This window comes from Aptenodytes forsteri, unplaced genomic scaffold (genome assembly GCF_000699145.1).
Source record: "Aptenodytes forsteri isolate BGI_AS27 unplaced genomic scaffold, ASM69914v1 Scaffold492, whole genome shotgun sequence".
In the NCBI taxonomy this organism is placed as follows: Eukaryota; Metazoa; Chordata; class Aves; order Sphenisciformes; family Spheniscidae; genus Aptenodytes; species Aptenodytes forsteri.
The window spans coordinates 1,197,482-1,213,852 of record NW_008794172.1 but is presented as its reverse complement, the minus strand read 5'-3'; the positions used below and the strand labels follow the sequence as shown (position 1 = coordinate 1,213,852).

The window sequence follows — 16,371 nt, the reverse complement described above, 5'->3', positions numbered from 1 at the left end:
CTCCCCTGCCCCGCCCCGCCGTGGCAGGGGCGGGAGTGACACGCGACAGGAAGGAGCTAATAAGAGGACGCTTCTCGACCCACGTGCTGTGGCCTGAGTGCAGGATTGGCCGCTCGGGTGCGCTGCGTTCCGGGGTGGTGGAAAGGGCGCGAAATGCGATGCTGTAGGGCGGCTCCTGAGGGTGGGTGAGCGAGCGGCTCTGGGCCGGGCGGCCGCGACTCGGTTTTGCTTCTGTCTCCGTTTTTTTTCCCAGCAGCGCCGGGCTGTCCCTGCAGCGGCGGGACGGCCGGGGCCCGGCGGCCGGAGCGCGGCGAGCTGGGTGCTGGACGGCTCCGCTTCGGCCTGCTGCAGGGCCCGTCCCTGCTCCCGAGCTGCAGCCGCGTAAAGGTCTAAGTGGTTTCTCTTTGTTTTCAGGATTTGTGATACTTGCTGTAGGGTCTTACCTGTGCCGGTTGGTGTAGGCAGTTCCCAGGGTCCTTTGTGTAAGCGTGTCTGCTGTCTCCTTTACATGCTTTTCCACCTAGAAAGCTCCTTTTTTTTGCTGTGTTATGCTTGTGTGTGCCTTTGCCGAGTTTCTGCTGAATGCTACTTCTGTAAACCCTTTCAGTTTGCCCCTTTGACTACAAGAGACTTGACAGGTTTTAACTGTAAACATTCAGAGTAAGAACTCCACCAGCGCTGTAAAGCCTCTTCTCAAGAAATAGCAGGTAAGTATTCGATACTGTTCAGCATGTTACAGAAAAGCCATATAGGAAAAAACATGGTCACGGGATGCAACAGATCAGAAACAAAGCTGATTACTTTTTTTTTTTTCTGTAGAGTATTTTTGGATGTGAAGGATGGACTTCTCAGTGATTGCTATCAGAGATGTACAAAATGTGCTTTCAGCTATGCAGAAGAACTTGGAGTGCCCAATATGGTATGCCAGAATAATGTGAACTCTATATTAGTATAGTAAATGAGCCTTTTGTTTTTCTCTCTCTTTTTTTTCCTTTCTTTTCAAATGCTTTGTCGGTTCTATGGGTTATCAGAAAGCAAGAAGAATTGTATTTCAAGGCTAAGTATATTGATGTTTTGTAAGGCTCAAGTGAGAAAGTGTAAGGCAGAACCTGTATTTTGCTCTTATGTTCTAGTAAATTTTGCTTTTCTATTACAACCTAAATGTGTCAGTAGTCCTCTATCCAGTGAGGAAAAAAATGTAACTGATTGGATTAGAGTATTGTTTGTATGGATCTTTGTCCTTTGTCTCTAAAAGGTAAGAGAGGTCTGTAGTTCTTTAATGCAAACAAATGCTGAAATAGCATAGATTCTAATTAAAGCCTAGATACCTGGAATGTCTGGTAAGCTTTTGAAAGACTCTTGCTTCCATTGAACCAAACTGCTGAAATATTTTTTGTCTATGGTGGCAAATGTTTTTAAATCCTTACATTTTAAATCCATTTGGAAAGATTTTACTTTACTGCCATTGGAAAACCAAAATAAATTCTGTGTTGGTAATAACATCTATTACAAAGGCACAGAGCAGAAAGCATAGAAAGTCTGCAGCACTATGCAGAAAAAAAAACTTGCATCCAAACTTTTCTGAAGAGGCAACATGCTTTTTGCTGAGGTATAGCCATTGGATGGTTGGCTTGGTTATTCGTTGACTTAACAAACAATGTTACAAGAGCTAGACTAGAAACTGTTTCCTACATCTGCTGTTCTTTATTGCATGTGGAATTTGATGGAATAACGAAGTATCTCAGAAAGTGACTTTACACAGTCTGGTACTGCTGATTGATGGGAGGAAGCCGACTTCAACATGGAATGGAGATTTTCAATGTCCACTTTTTTTGCATTTGTGCAATAAAGATCACGGAAGTGTGTACTGTTTAGCTTAAATAGCAAGACAAGTTGTGAATGGCAGTTCAAAACCAGGGTTTTAATGCACCTCGCAGTTTTGTTGGTAATTATTAACTGGGCAGAAGGCTGTGAATATGGTGAGGTTGGGCCTGTCTCGCTTTATTTCCATATGTGACATCAAGGCATAAAGGTATAATCTTTCTTTTCTATTATGGCAAATTAAAATATTAAAACATCCAAAAATATGAATGAATGAGATTGGGGAATGAATAATGCATGTAAAAGTAATGCTGAGGCTGCTTTTGGCTCTTGGTGTATATTTTACTATAGGCACAAGTTAGACTGTTCTGCAATAATAGCGTTATATTTGTTTTATACTATACTATAGGCACAAGTTAGACTGTTCTGCAATAATAGCGTTTGTTTTGGCCGGTTTCGGCCAAGTTATGTTGTTGTGGCAGGGGTTGGGGGTACTCTATATAATCTATTTTACATACTGCTAGGTTGTAGACAGAACACAATCACAGAGAGGCTTCCTTATGTTGATACACAGTCTATGAAACTCATGAAACCTTTCTTATGTAACTGGTATATGCCTAAATTAGAGCAGTATTTTTTAAAATTATTGTTTGTTTATTTGTTTTTAGTATGTGTTCAAGGTAGATTATATTTTAAGGTGAGTTGAACAAATTAATTGGTTAGAGCTTTTCTGAAAGCCCTAATATCAAGTTAAATGTTAATTTTCACACTGTGCTAGACGGAATGGGTTTAGAATAGAAAACCAGGGGGGAAAAGGAATAACTTAAATATTTATTTGTGTTGACGCATTTGTGCATTTGGTTTATACAAACATAGTAAGAGTCCAGTGGGCTTCTGAACCCAACAGAACTACACTGTCCTTTACTCTTGTCACAGGAGGTCAGCATTGAAAAAGAAGACATTGGTGTTCTAACACCAAGTTTCCTGCCCTGCTGAACTGGCATTTCCAGAAAATGCTCTCTTCTTGCCAGAGGCAGACAAAGATTGTGAAGAGCTAGTAGATATGTATATTTCACATAATGACAGTATTTGTTACTGTACCTGGTTCTCAAATGAAAAATTGTCAAATGTGTCCTATTTTTCTTCTGGAAAAAGAAGACATTGGTGTTCTAACACCAAGTTTCCTGCCCTGCTGAACTGGCATTTCCAGAAAATGCTCTCTTCTTGCCAGAGGCAGACAAAGATTGTGAAGAGCTAGTAGATATGTATATTTCACATAATGACAGTATTTGTTACTGTACCTGGTTCTCAAATGAAAAATTGTCAAATGTGTCCTATTTTTCTTCTGGACCAAGATTTTTTTTTTTTTTTTTTTTTTTTTAAAGTTCAGAAAAGCCACTGTATTTCTGAATCTTATTTTGTTGCTTCTATTTTATATATAACTTCTGTGTTGTTGTTTTCCTTCATTTTTCTTTTTGTAGCTTGGATGTGGTAGAAGAGCCAGTTTCAACAAAATGTGATCACATATTCTGCAGGTAAGTTTGAAAACTTGCAATTGTGATGCTTAGTCAATCTGTTCTTATTCTGCATGTATACTTCTTTAGTGCTGATGGTGTATACTGTGTTTTGATAATTTAATGTGTAGCTATTTTAGGGGAAAAATCAATTCTGAATAAGAAATAACTGCAGTTTCACAGACGTGTCAAAGGGGATTGATTAATTCATCATGACACCAAAACAAGAATACAGGCATTCAACTTGATAATGAAGGATTTCTACTAAGTGATGCACGCCTAGGCTCAGTTTTAAAGAAAATAAAATTCTCCCTTTTGTTACCCTTGTGATTATTCTTTTTTTCTAGGTTCTGCATGTTCAAACTCCTCAGCAAAAAGAAAAAAGGTGTGATACAGTGTCCTCTCTGCAAGACTGAAGTTACCAAGAGGTAATGCATCTTTGCAAGTGGGCTTGAGGATGAGAAGTTTGAACTCTGAAGAAAAGTTAATCATTGTCTTAAAAATGTCTTAGCAGAAGACAAGGAAAAAAGGAAAGGTGGTTATTAAGTAAACTGTCAGTTTCTAAAGGAGTAATTCTTTAGTGCCTTACCTCAATATAAACTTTTTTCAAGTGATTGCAGGTGAAGACACCATTCTTAGCAAATGTTTGTGCTATCAAGTATAGACTGTATTATTGTTCAATCATTACAACTAGTTTCTCTGTCCTAAACCTACATGAGGAAAAATAGAAATTTTCACTTTGTGATAGTTTTAATTCCCGTAGTAATGGTTGTTTTGGGGAATTGTGATGTTCTTCCTTGGCAACAATTTCTCATTATCTCATCCTCCACTATGCAGAGTTACTCCTTTTTTTGTTCAGCCTAAATTCTAGGAGAACTATTAATAGTTTACCCACACATTTGTCTTAAAACAACTCATGTGGTGATGTTATTTCAGAAGTCTGAAAGAAAATTCCAGATTTAAGCAACTAATTGAAGGATTGTTGGAAACTATCCATGCATTTGAGCTTGACACTGGGGTAAAGTGTAAGTGTTGTGAATATATACCACCCCTTTTTTTAATTAGATTTTGACATTTGTATCATAATTATTTGCAGGGTATCTCATTTACTGTGCAGTACTCAATATGGAAAGAATTATCAAAAGTTTTTTCTTGGATGTGGAAGCATAAGTTCCATTAAGTTCCCAAGGTTTTCCTACAATAACCTCTTGAATAGTCTTAAGGGTTTTTACTGTGCGTTTGATGACTCCAACCAATCTTATTTTCAATTCCTGAAATATGGCTGAATGTGTATCAAATAATCTTTAATCTATAACTGTGTGGCACAGTCCTGCTCTTGATTATGCCCAACCTTGCAGATTTAATTTCTTAGACAGTCTTAGAGCCTGAATTAGCAAGAGCTGTAAAAGTGTATGTTAACTTGTCCCATTCAGATATATCCTTTTGGAATCCAAATTTATCCTTTCTAGTATTCAGTGCCTTGTAAAGAGTATTGGCAAGTCAGACGCATGCTGTTTTATATTTTGGGAAACAAGATGATGTTGGTGGTGGTGGTTTGTGGGTTTTGGTTTGGTTTTTTTTTTTCTTAGTATATTGTGCTATAAAAACTAGACTTTCTTTTCAAATTCTTTTCAACTTGTTCAGTAATTCTAAAATCACTAATAGATCCTGTTCTTGCTAGATTATCCATATAAGCAAAATTGGTTGGGAAAATTAGTTGGCAAGATCAAGATTTTACTTAATACTTGAAGAGTACTCATAAAGAACAATCAGACTAATAATTCAATCAGATTTCTCTCTGATAATTGTATTTTAGCTGTATATGTGCTAGTTGCATAGGGTCTATGCAAGGCTATTTTATTAATATATAATACCTGTTGTCATGCTCAGTGTAAGAAAATATTTTTGCTTTTTTTCCTATTGACATTTTTCAGTTTTAAACAGTCATCACTTTCCTAAAACATCCACAGAAGCCACTGCTGCTGAGTTCCTGTGTAAAGAAAGTTCTGTCATCCAAAGTAAGGGCTTCAGAAACAGGAAAAAAAGTGCTAAAGAAAATGGACAAGAAAACTGCAACTTGGTATTATTTTTTTCCCCCAATTTATTTTTGTGGATTATTTAGTGTTTTATTTGGAGTGTGTATACATGCATATACATAAATGAATGGAATAGGAGTTTTTGGTTTGCTTTCAGATTGCTGTTTGACTTGAATATTATTCCAAACAAGGACATCTAAATATTGTCTTCCTAACCTACTTTAAAAAGTTTGCATAAATGACCTGAACTTAAAGATAATATTGCCATAATATATTCTGTTACTGAAACTAGGGTTGAAAGCTTTTTTTGTACTGCTTGTTTAATGAGGCTGTCTAACTCTTGGTAGGCTTTTTACTTTTTTAGAGGCAAGACCATGAATATGTCTTAAGAATTCTTAAGACATTACCCAACTTAGGGTGATTGCTGTGTGTATGAGTTTGTTCATGGTACATTGTTTCTTGTCTCATCTGCTCGATGCTGAATAGAATGTTAAGTAAGATAAAATTGTTAATGATTTGAGCTGTTAAATGCATGATAATTGTTTCTATTAACACATTCAATTACTGATATCAGTATGATAAATTACATGTATTGGATTTTTGCATAGAGGCTGCCAATTTAAATACTTAGTTCATATGTATCAGCCCCCCCTGCTGTAGTTTAAATAATTACTACTAATTTTTTGAAAATAGCCTACTGTTATAAATAACTATCCCTTTCTATTCTTCTGTCAGCAGGAAGCTAATGTGGATACACAGCTTACAGATACCAGGGTCAAAAGGTGTCCTCTAAGAAACAAAACCCAGAAATGTGACTCTGAAAAAGGGATTTATATAGAGTTCGGTAAGATCTGTTGTAGATCCACACTGGTTGAGCTTATATATAATGCTTGGAAAGTAATAAAAGGTGATGAAGTTTAAAGTCTTATAAACACTAATTTCTCCTTAACACCCAAAATGAGAACAAAGGGACAAATCAAAGTTGGTAAATCAAAAGGGTTTTTACATAATTTATTATATTGCAGGAAATAATGCTGCTGTAGTAAACCTTTAAGGCTCAGTGTACAAGATCCAAAGAAGAGAAGATGCTTACAGATGTGAAAAAAGTTGCAGTTGTTATAACTAATGATAACTACTGTTTTCTAAAGAATATTAAGCCTTGTCACCAGTGCTTGAGGCTCTAGTTAATAACCGGAGATAACAATGAAATCTAGCTGAGAAAAGAATATTTCATTTCTTTCTATCCTAGCTTTTCAAAACTTCCTTTTTATCTGGTGCTGACTGCTGTGAGAAACAAGATAGATGCTGTGCATAGTTTATTTTCTCCCTGTTCCTTCAAGGAAAGAATTGCTCCTTTTAATAGAGAGCGTTCATTGCCTCTCTCTTATCCTTACTGCTTCTGCCAAGATCAATCAAGGGATCTGAGACGGAATTCAAATATATTGCTCTGACTTCCAGTTCAAAATTCTAAATACTAGCAGCTGTTTCATGTATAAATTTAGAAATTAGAAACTAACTCTTAGCTAATTAACTTTTAGTAGATCTCTGTTACCAGTCACTGTATTTAAACATAAGTTTATGCAGGAGCCGTGTAGATATTAATACATAGAAATAATTACAATTAGGCAAAATCCTGTACAATTGAACTTGATTTCATCTGATAAAAGTTGAAAGCATCTACCTCTAGAAAGAACTAAGCATGCATGCTTCTGTGATAATAAACACTGAGTCTGGCAAGTCATCTTTCTCTGAATCATTTCAACCAGAGTAACAGCCGATTTGTTTTTAGGCTCTGATTCATCTGAAGAGCTTTTTAAACAGGCAAGCAATGCTGGGTAAGTAAAGGTGATTAAGGAATTCATATTTTCTAAAGACAATAGTTCAGTATTCTCATTCCTATGTTTTAGTTCTTAGCATAGGACTGATAGAATTCTTCAAGCTGACAAGTGATTTTCAACTTCGAGGGCATCAGGGTAGAATGGGTAGCTGACTCCCATCAGTTTCTCATGTAATATGCTTTAAAGCTCTTTTCTGGGTAAGTAAAGGTGATTAAGGAATTCATATTTTCTAAAGACAATAGTTCAGTATTCTCATTCCTATGTTTTAGTTCTTAGCATAGGACTGATAGAATTCTTCAAGCTGACAAGTGATTTTCAACTTCGAGGGCATCAGGGTAGAATGGGTAGCTGACTCCCATCAGTTTCTCATGTAATATGCTTTAAAGCTCTTTTCTAAATGTTTTGTCTTACACAGACATTAGATCTTCAAGAGAAAAGCATATACTATGCTAGAAAGTAAAATGGGTAGCTGACTCCCATCAGTTTCTCATGTAATATGCTTTAAAGCTCTTTTCTAAATGTTTTGTTGCTTACACAGACATTAGATCTTCAAGAGAGAAGCATATACTATGCTTTAGAAAGTAAATGTAAAAGATCCCCTCCCACATTCCTGAATTTAAAAGACATAGTCTGAAACTCTGAAGGGATCTAGTTGTGGCAAGTGTCAATCATGAAGCCTGGCTTCTCCAAAAACTATTTCAGAGAGCAAAAAGGGAAAATTAAGTATCATCTTCTATTAAGTCTATTGTAGTTTTCTCAGTACTGAAAGTAGATTTTCTTTCCCAACAGGTTAGAAGACAAAGAAGCGCTTCAGGTTTCATCTCAAGAAAAGCTAGAAGAACTTAAGAGTGCTGAGAAGGGGAATGAATATTCTTGCAATACACAGCCTGACGAGCTGGGTGCTAAAGAAATAATTCTACCAAATGTCATAGGTGTGTTTGTTATTTTGGTGACAAAAATGATTAAGCTTGAAAGAAAGACCACAAGTTAACATTTTGATTTCGCATGATTAAATAGATATACTTGCAGTCTTGTATGTTGTAGTTTTGTTGATGCCTACAGCTAGTGACAGTATAATACGAGACTGTACCTGTAGACTAGATACTTAAAATGTGGATATTCTGTGCACAGGAACAGAAGGGAAAAAAGTAACTTGATCAAAGTGCAAAACTTACTCTATTCTACATAAGCCATATTATCCCTTATAATACAAGTTGAGAGCACTGTCTGGTAATTCATGTAAGAAGTTGGATGAACATACGTCATGTAATTTGATCTTTCTCTAGAGGGAGATTTATGCAGTGTAATATTCTGTTTTGGGGGGGAAATAAGAACAGTTCTTTTAAAACAAAGTAGCCATTAAGCTTGTCATTGTTCTTGTGTGTGTAAAATAGGGCTTAATAATTTATAATACCTATAAATCTTCAGGTGAAAGTGATTTCTCGAAGGAAGGCTCGAGCAAGAAAAGCATTCGGAGCATCACTGAATGTACCAAACCTGGCCAAGTGAATATGACTGAATACCAGAGTTCTCCTTTAAATGTTCTTGCTGTAGACGTACTCACAGAGCAGTGTGACAGAATAGGTAATGCCAGTGCCTTAAGGAATGGGGACACATCTATCTTTAAGAACACAGAAGAAATGGATGCGGAGCAAACTCGGTGCAATAGTAAAAGCAAAGAGTTTGACTTAAAAGATAGCTCAGAGAGCAGGCTGGATAAAAGCAAGGAAATAGATGATGTTGTACAAAGTGTGGAAACTGTGGAAATGTATGAACCTGAGAATGATTCTTTCCATGAAAAAGAACTTCCTCTAGAGAAGCTACTTCAGCCAGAGACACTTCACTGTGCTACCCTGAATCAAGTCTCGAGGAAGAGACTGAAGCGAAGCATTCAGAAAGTCAATGAATGGTTTTCAAAAAGCAACGAGATTCTGTCTTCCAGTTCTTCCCAGGATGATTCTGCTGGACCAGCTGATGATTCAGGTGAAGGAGATACATGTTTATCAGATAAAGATTCCTGTATTTCAGAAAAGACTGACCCTATGGTAGATTCCATGGAAATTGCAGTGGTTGAAGGAAACAAGAGATGGTCAAAACAAACAGCAGATAGCATCAAAGACAAAATATTTGGGAAAACATACAAGAGAGAGAGGAAGTCAAATCCCCCTACTATCTTGAAAGAGATTTTACCTACTACAAAAGAGGAAGATGTGGCTGCTGATAAGTGCTTGAATAATTCCAGCAAAGACAGACTAAAGCGAAAAAGGAAGACTGCCCGTGTCCTGCAACCTGAGGATTTCATCAAGAAAAAAGATACAGAAGAGGTGGATGGGTGCCCTCAAAGTGCTAACTGGTGCCTTGGAGATGCTGAAAAGAAAAGACGTGATGAAAGTTCTGCTGTTACTGAGAGTCACCTCTCTGAGAATAGAGAGGATAATACACTAGCAGAACTTGAGGAAGGAGGAGGATCCATATGGAAAAAAGCTACTGAAAAGGTGACTGGCAAGTACTGCGATGGGGAGCTAGAACTGAATAACTGTGATCAGAAAAGCACTAAAAAAAGAAGTTCTGCAGCAAAAAGATGCAGGCATTCTACTAGAACCATGTGTGCCCAACAGTTAGTAGTGGATAGAAACTCTGTTTCCCCTGATCCAGCTGAGCCACAGATTGATAGCTGTCCAAGCAGTGAAGAACCAAGGAAAGTTGATTCTGAGCAAAGACAAGTCAGGCGCAGCAGGAGGCTTCAGTTACTTTCTGAAGAAATGACAAAAGAAACAGGAAAAGGAGTAGTAATTAAGGGAGCAAGAAAGTATGACAGTGATCATGAAGGGTCTTTCTCTGGAGACCAAAGGAATGTGTTAGTTCACGCTTCTGAATGCAAAGACCTGTGTGAGCCCCAGGGTATGTTGAGTTACAAGCCACTCACTAATCTGAAGAGTGGTGATTTGAAAACAAATGAAACACAGATTAGTCTAAAGAATTTATCTGACACTGCAGAAAGTGGAAAAAGTCTCTTCGATCCTACATCTTCATGTCAGCGTTCAAATTGTAGTTCCATTGCACCTGATGTAGGTTCTCAAGAAGGTGAAATACTAGGTAGCCCTTTCCTCCTACAGTCTCCTTCAATGACTGTTGTGCAAACGGCTTCCCACCCCACTGGAGAGATGACTGAATCATGTACTACTTTTCCCCGGGACAGTGGACATGATACACAAAATGTTCCAGGGGACTTCAGAAGCGAAAAGTTGCCAATGGCTAAAAATGTTTTGGAATTGACCAAGGAAGCTGAAGATAGTGACTTGGACACACAGTATCTGCGAAATATATTTAGGCATTCAAAACGCCTATCATTTAGCCTTTATCCTACTCCCATGAAGGCGTGTGCAGTAGAAGATGCTGCTTCTGAAACTTTAAAGATATCATGTGCTGATCAGTTAGAAAATAAGCATAGCAAATATTTTAAAACAGAAAACTCACAAGAAGAGAAAACAACTGCTGAAAGCTTGAGTAGGGGTTGTGAGAAAGAGAAGCTTAAGGCCTATATATCTGCTTGTGTTAGTCCTGTGACTTGCTTTGTTGGCAACACTGAATGTATGCACACAGGGGAACATCAAGAAGATGTTTCACAGGTTGCAAATCAAGAGAATGTGACACCAATAGGAATGGGTACTGCTAGGACTGAAGACAAAAACAGATCACAAAAAGGAGAGCAGGGAAATGAAAAGACAGTGTCAACTGACATAGGGATAGAAAGCAAGTTGAGACAGAATCCAATAGAAAGTAATGGAAGCCAAAGTGATCAGAGTAATATAGAAGAGCACGTTTTCAAAAGAACTGATTTAAACACAGTTGATGAAATACGCTTCAGTTCAGAAAGGAATCAAGCAGGAAAGGCCAAAGTTGTTGATGGCAAAGGACTAATACTACATTTTCAGTCCAGATCAATGATTTGTTCTGCAACTTGTCAGCAAAGGCCTGCTGAATTCAGCTATGAAGTCACTGGAAAAAAAAGTGGCAAAAGAGAAAGAAAACACATAAAGGGGAATGAAGAACAAGCAACCCGAACTGCTAGCACAGGGATGCCTGAGTATTTAGTTACAGAGGCTCTAGAAGAACCTCTTAAAGGGAGTAGTGATTTTACAGGTTTGTCTGAAACCCCTGATGGCTTACTGTGCTCTGATGACGATATTGAAGAGAGCACCAGCTTTTCTGAAACTGATAGGAAAGAGAGATCTGCGGTGTTTGTAAAAAGAAGTGACAATGCCCTGGTAAAAGAACTACACAATAGAAATGTTGGTTCTAAGCCAAGATCTCGAGGTAATCAGAGAACTCGAAGAAGAGCACAGAAACTGCAATCTTCAGATGAAGAATCTAGCGAGGATGAAGATTTACCATGTTTTCAGACATTAATATTTGGCAAATCAGTAAGCACACCTTTGCAGATCAATAAACAAGTGACATCTTTGGTAGATTCTTCAGTAAGTCCCATCACATTGCCTCACAATGGAAGTCATGATGACAATAATATGCAGAAAATGCCTGAAGCTGCCCTAAGTAATGGGTGTGTTTCACCAAGCCAGGAGTCAGAATGCTCCGTCAACTTATTTTCTTCCCAGTCCAATGTGTCTGAAGCATCAGTTGATGGAGCACAAGAGCTGAAGAAAGCTTTAATACAAGTTTGTACATCCAAACAAGTGAGCAATGTGAATGAGAGTAAAGAAACTTTTCAAAGTTGTAACGGAGGGCTGAAGATAAGCAAAACTAACTTCAAAGATCAGTACCAGGAAGACCCAAACATGAGAGCAAACCTAGGTACAAACCAAGATTTTTATTTCTGCAGCTGTGTTTGTAATGTCATTGCACCTAGGTTTTTGGTGTTTGCATGGGAACTTTGTTCTGTATTTATGTGGTGCTTGCTCTTTTAAAGGAATGTATCAGCCCTAAACAATCAAACAAAAAACCCTCAGTGGTTTATTTCCTGAAAATTAAGTTCTCCTAGTATTATTTGTTCAGAGCAAAAATGAATAGATTGGGCACTAGAGGCTGGATTGAGTCTGTCTGATGTGAATTAATTTTTGAGTGAAATGTGAGCTCTCTTACTGCAATGTGATACTTGCATCTATCAGCAAAATTTCATAAAGCCTACCTAAGCTGTTTCACCAGATGAAATGTTTGTTGAAATTGGCTGTAGAATTCTGTAGTGCTTATTTTGACCTTTTTATGGCTTTCATAAATATTTAGGACTCTTTCATCACTATTGAAACGCTTTGAGTTCTATTTACTTTGCCACATGTGTGACATGGTATTCTTTGAAATGTTCACTTAAAGTAGATCTGTGCTTCTAACTTAAGTGTTTTCAAAATTTGTCTGAACTTTGGCTAAAAGGTCTGTGTGGTAAGAGATTATGGATAACGTTTGTTTGGGTGTTTTGTGGTTTTTTGGTGGTTTGTTTTTTTTTTTCCTTTCACTAACTCAGATTTTCTTCCACCTTCTTCAAGGTGAAGCATCTGGATATGACAGTGAAACAAGTAATGTAGAAGATTCATGTGGACTGTTCTCTCAGGGTGAAATCCTTACTACACAGGTAAGTGAGTTTATGCACTAAATTCTAAAAGTAGTTTGCATTCTAGGATATAAGCAAGTACATGAAAGCTGTGAAGTCAGTGTAGTGGAAAACTGCTTTCATCATAATTCTTTGTGTCGCTAGGTTCCAAGAGCATAATTAATGAAGAATTGTAGAACTGCTTCTATGCTACTGTTTGTCCAACTTTGCCTTCCATGGTAACATTACATGCTAGTGGCCATCACTTGTTATGTGGTATTGATTACAGTGCTTAATTGTGGGAGATGTTAGGTAATGAATCTCACACTTGACCACTGCTGGAAACCTCAGCTTCCTGTATTGAAAAGCTTCATTGATAGGAATATATAATGATTGGTGATAAGGATTGGATTTGCTACATTATGATATTTAGAAGCATGGAGACTTGCCATCTAAGGGTAAAGATTAAATCAAATCATTCCATATTAGAATATTATAGATATAAGGCCCAACAGGCAGTGTCCAATGAAAGGTGTGTCTAGCACAGTATGTTTTCTCTGCTATTAATTTCCTGATTACTGCTTAATGGCCTGACTGTATGTATTGGGTGATTGGTGTGGGGGTTTTTCGGTTGGGGGTTTTGGGGTTTTTTGTGTGTGTGTTTTGGTTTTTGGGTTTTGTTTTGTTTGATGGGTTTTTTTTTGTTTTTTGGTTGTTGGGGGTTTTTTTTGTGTTGGGGTTTTTTGTGGTGTGGTTTTTTGTTTTTTGTTTTTTTTCTCCTCTGTAACTTCAAGGTAGGTCTTATGCCAAATCTCTCTCTTCAGCATTAACAGCCTCATGGGTTTTAATGTATGTCAAAGAAGAATGAATTTCATTTTTGTGCTTTATGGGTGGTTTTTCTGTTTACTGCATCAGTGCAAAATGTGGTCAACTGGCAGGACATTGCTCCCTGATGTAGCTTCATTGATAGAGATTCTAGGATAAGCCTGGGTTGAATGGAATAGTGGCAGTATGGATTGGTGGGGACTTCTTTGGTTTGTTGTGTGGTGGGGGTTTTCTGTTTCGTTGGGGGTTTTTTGGTGATTCAGTAACAAGGAAGTTCCACACGGTGCCAGTGCTACAGCTACAAATGTAGTATTCAGTGCTGTGGAAACTCCTTTATCCTGTATGGTGAAGGTTCTAGGTTTTTAAAAGGATCCTTTGAAGCCCTGAGCTGCTCTTATGAGGGGGTGTATATGGCATGTTTTTAAGAGAGGGTATTGTAATTTTTGAGAGAGAAAGTAAGGAAGAGTAGGATGAAATATTTCATTCCTTTTAAACGGTCTTTGGGGCTTTCAGTAATGGTGGAAAGTGCAGTGGCTCAATACTTGGTGTTCATGATTAAATTTTAAATTAAGTGGCTAATGCAAACTAACGCAGTTGGGGCAAAATGACTTTAAAAGAAAACTCTGCAGAAGTTTGTGGGTTTTTTTTTTTCCCCAACTGATTAAACTGTGGTGAGCCATCTAAACTGAAATAATTTGAACTTCAAAATGACTGTGCAGTTGGTTGTTTTTTGTTTTTTGGGTTTTTTTTGTTTGGTTGGGGTTTTTTTGCTTTTGACTTAGCTTGTGTGCATTATTTGTTACAGTAAAAGCACCACAGTCACCTTTTGAACACATGGTAAAAACTAATTCAAAATAATTTTGCTGTTTCTAATTTTCAAGCATTTGTTAAAGAAATTAGTCTTACTGTTTAAAACTGAGTTTGCTAATGTTGGCACAATTGTGTATCCTTTGCAGCAGAAGAATGCTATGCAAAATAACCTAAAAAAACTTCAGCAAGAAATGGCTGTACTTGAAGCAGTGCTAAAGCAGCATGGAAGTCAGGACTGTGAATTTTTACCTATTTATAGGGAACTGCCACATTCCAGTAGTGAAGGAACACTTGGAATGGAACAAATGAGACAAGAAAGAGGTAAATAGCGATGAAAACCTTTCCCAGCTTTCTTACAGTTGTGTGACTATTACTAGTTCTTTTTTCCCCTCTAGCACAAATTATAGTGTTAATTTAAAATTGATATGTTAGCAGAATTTTACCTAAATTCAGCTGTTCAGTGAGACATATGTGTTTTATTTATAACTTAGGTACTACACTTAGTCTAAAAAACTCCTGTTACAGATCTGTGTGAGATTACATGATGTAATTGTATAAATGGTGTGAGTAGGCCTTGTGGCTTGGCAGTACTAATCCATGTTGCTGTTCTGTCAGTTCTAGTTACACTCTTGTTTTCTGTCACTGGAATGGGTAAGGGACTGGGAGAGTGGCTGAACACCCAAAAGGACTTGGCCTCTATTGTTGTGGTAGAAATTGTCCTTTAGCATATCAAGGAACAAGACAGAAATTAGGTTAGGTATGTATTGGCTGTCAAAAGTAGTACAATACAGGTCAGGCTGCTGATGGGCAAAGAAGAGGAGAATACCTATAGTGGTGTGTAAATCTCCTGAACAGGGCATGAACACAGAGTTCCTAGCTGGAAAGTGCACAAGGCAGTAAATAAATGGTGAAGAATACTTCAGTAATCGCCAAAGGCTTATTGTATATTGAGGATAAAGTGAGTTGCTGCCAGCTATGTAAGTGATGGTGAGAGGGCTTTATTTAAGGTTTTTCTTTAAGGCAAGACAGATACTGAGATTACTGTTCTGACAATCTATGTGCAACAGAGCATAGAGCATTCTTTGAACAAAGCCTACAGTAAGTCCAGATGTTCATTTTTGAACTTTTCAGTGTTCTAGAAAGGCACCCAATGCTGATTTCAAGATTTCCAAAGATGTAATGCTTATTGAACTCTTAGATAAATGGCACCAGTGCTTTATTATCCTACTTGCTGCTAAAAATTTATTTCTAATTCTGTGGTCTTAGTTCAGTCAGTTATCTTTATTTTCTGAGGGCAGCTACAATAACTTAACATCCTGGAATTCAAAGTTACTTAGTGTCTTACCATGCCTTTACTGTGTATGGTTTTCACTGTGGAGTCTTTTCTATCTAAATTCAAAGGCTTTCATCACTGCTGTAGGTGCTAGCCAAATATCACAAAACGATCTGTAGATTGCTTTTGATCTCCTGAATGATGGTGTTGTACAGTGTGAGGTATGAGACCTTTAGATTAACCTCTATCTTAAAAAAAAAAAAATACAACAAACATGAAATTGTTAGCCAATATGGTGCAGCTATACCAATGGGTCTTCTGCTTGTGTGTTAGTAAGTTAGTTTTTGTTGTCAGAGTGTCATCTGCATCAGGAAGCTCCTTCATGGAGAAAAGGGAGCTAAAACAGAAAAAGTGAAGAGGCTGAGCCTTTGAAAGGTACGCAGTGGTTTGTTCAATTCATTAAAAAATCTGAGGTAACAGCATCCTTCCAGTGGCTGCTGCTTTGATACTTGGATTCCTGACAGGAAAGTAGGGCCATTTATTGTGGAAGAAATTCGCTTTAATCCTGTCCTGGTTTCGGCAGGGATAGAGTTATTTTCCTTCCTAGTAGCTGGTACAGTGCTGTGTTTTGGATTTAGGGTGAGAACAAAGTTGATAATGCACCGATGTTTTAGTTGTTGCTAGGTAATGCTTACACTAGCCAAGGACTTTT

The 16,371-nt window shown here is 37.5% G+C and overlaps 1 protein-coding gene across 1 annotated transcript in view; it reads left to right on the top strand.

Annotated features, from left to right (window-relative positions):
- The first annotated feature begins 639 nt into the window (after positions 1–639).
- Positions 640–16,371, top strand: part of BRCA1 (BRCA1, DNA repair associated) — a 26,875-nt gene continuing 11,143 nt past the window's right edge. Inside the window, exons 1-12 of the mRNA XM_019473014.1 lie at positions 640–707; positions 820–919; positions 3,303–3,356; positions 3,683–3,763; positions 4,272–4,360; positions 5,270–5,415; positions 6,107–6,215; positions 7,161–7,206; positions 7,999–8,141; positions 8,638–12,021; positions 12,708–12,793; positions 14,533–14,707. Coding sequence (XP_019328559.1) covers positions 840–919; positions 3,303–3,356; positions 3,683–3,763; positions 4,272–4,360; positions 5,270–5,415; positions 6,107–6,215; positions 7,161–7,206; positions 7,999–8,141; positions 8,638–12,021; positions 12,708–12,793; positions 14,533–14,707 — 4,393 coding nt within the window. The 5' untranslated portion in view covers positions 640–707; positions 820–839. The remainder of the gene's footprint in view (positions 708–819; positions 920–3,302; positions 3,357–3,682; positions 3,764–4,271; positions 4,361–5,269; positions 5,416–6,106; positions 6,216–7,160; positions 7,207–7,998; positions 8,142–8,637; positions 12,022–12,707; positions 12,794–14,532; positions 14,708–16,371) is intronic.